This window comes from Amphimedon queenslandica, unplaced genomic scaffold (genome assembly GCF_000090795.2).
Source record: "Amphimedon queenslandica unplaced genomic scaffold, v1.1 AMPQUscaffold_5395_Cont22636, whole genome shotgun sequence".
Taxonomy (NCBI): Eukaryota; Metazoa; Porifera; class Demospongiae; order Haplosclerida; family Niphatidae; genus Amphimedon; species Amphimedon queenslandica.
The window spans coordinates 1-1,671 of NW_003554303.1; the positions used below are offsets into that span (position 1 = coordinate 1).

General features: G+C 31.0%; 1 protein-coding gene across 1 annotated transcript; it reads right to left on the reverse strand.

The window, feature by feature from the left end:
- Positions 1-245: 245 nt before the first annotated feature.
- LOC109592390 (protein NETWORKED 1D-like) lies at positions 246-1,665 on the reverse strand. Its single transcript, XM_020007845.1, has 6 exons — positions 1,210-1,665; positions 1,046-1,153; positions 805-916; positions 652-707; positions 535-607; positions 246-421 (listed from the first exon to the last, which is right to left on the reverse strand). Exons 1-6 carry the CDS (start codon positions 1,525-1,527, stop codon positions 246-248), a joined length of 843 nt encoding a protein of 280 aa, XP_019863404.1. The 5' UTR covers positions 1,528-1,665.
- Between the last annotated feature and the right edge of the window lie 6 nt (positions 1,666-1,671).

Genomic DNA, 1,671 nt, shown 5'->3' on the forward strand with positions numbered 1-1,671 from the left:
GGTTTATTTTGAAAATAATAAATTTCACGAATGACCCGTATCCGGAAGTTCGCAGAATTCATTTTCGCGAATCTGCACTATTCTGCCATCTTGTATATGCCGTATTAAATTAATTTTCAAGGAATTTAATTTCGCAAATCTTGAAAAATCTGCAAAATTTGTTATCCTTGAAAATAACCCGCTATACGGTATCTCATCTCTCACTGTGATTATAATGACATGAAAGTGCACTAGCTGACAAAATTTTATTTACTTTCATCTTTATCAGTTGCTGACTGTAATTTCATAATTTCTGCAAAACTTTTCTCTTCACTTTCCTTCTGTTTCTGATAGGATGCTAACTGTATTTTAAGCTGTTGTATTTCTTCATCATGCTTTTGAATTTCTATTGTCTCCAGTAAAGATCCTTCTTGTATAAATTCTGTACAATAATAATAAATTGTATTCAAAATATGAATTTGTTTATGCTATTTGCTTCATATTATCTTTTTCTATTTTTTGTAACCATTAAATAATTATAATCATGTATGTTACCTTCTTCCTGAGATTGAAATAAAACAAGCTGCTCTTCCAATAATTCTTTTATTTCTTTCAACTTCTCATTTTCCTAGAGTAAGCTGTAACAATGAAATAGTTCAAATTCTCACTAACTTCTTCATGTTCTGTTAAATGTGATACTTTCTCTTGTAGTAACTGATTAGTCTCAGCTAGTAATGATGATGATGATGATAATAATAATAATGTAATGTAACAATGTGAATTGTTGAGTTAATGTTAATAATGCATGCATTAATGTAGACATACTTGCTTTTATTTTCAACTTCTCATTCTCTGATAGACTGGCTTTTAGCATCTTGATTTTAGTATCCAGCAATTCTTTACATGACTCTGCTTCTGTCTTCACTGCTATATTTTCCTATAAAATTATTCAAATGTAACTGTATAATCAAGAGTACATACTCTTGCTGTAACTGATACAAGATAATAAAAGTTACTGTAGACCTAGTATATACAATGTACTTATCTCTAATGTATTCCACCATACCTCATTTAAAGTAGTAACCTCCTCTGTACTATTAATGAGTTGTACACTCAATGACAGCATCAATTGTTTCATTAAACCACACTTAGAAGGAGTGGAGGTATCATTTACCTGTATTAACAAGTGTGCCGAGTCCAATAAATCAGTTCATAAATTAGTCTATTTACCTCATACACAGTGCAGTATCCAATGGTTAATCTCTTCACTTTGTTTTCTTTCAATACATCAATATTATTAAGAGCAGCTGTAATTAACTGCTCAGATAGAATCAAAGGGAAGGAACAAGTGATAGTGAAAGAATCACCATCTCTAATGACATTTAATTTGATATGTCGTGAAGAATTTTCAAATAAAGCTGACGAAATTCTTTGCACATCGTTAAACACTGATTCATTAGCGTCTTTATCAACAAAAATGGTAATCCTTTCACACTCAAGTGGTGAAGGATATGAAACTGTTTCATTCAGACACTGACTGAGTTTCATTTCCTTTAGCTCCTCAATAGCTTCTTTATATTCCTTAATAACTGGCTTAGCCTCCTCTATATTGAACTTGTTAACAAAAAACTCCAGCAAACTGATATCATCAAGCTGACAGTTATCACAAACTAATTCTAAACTTCACGGATA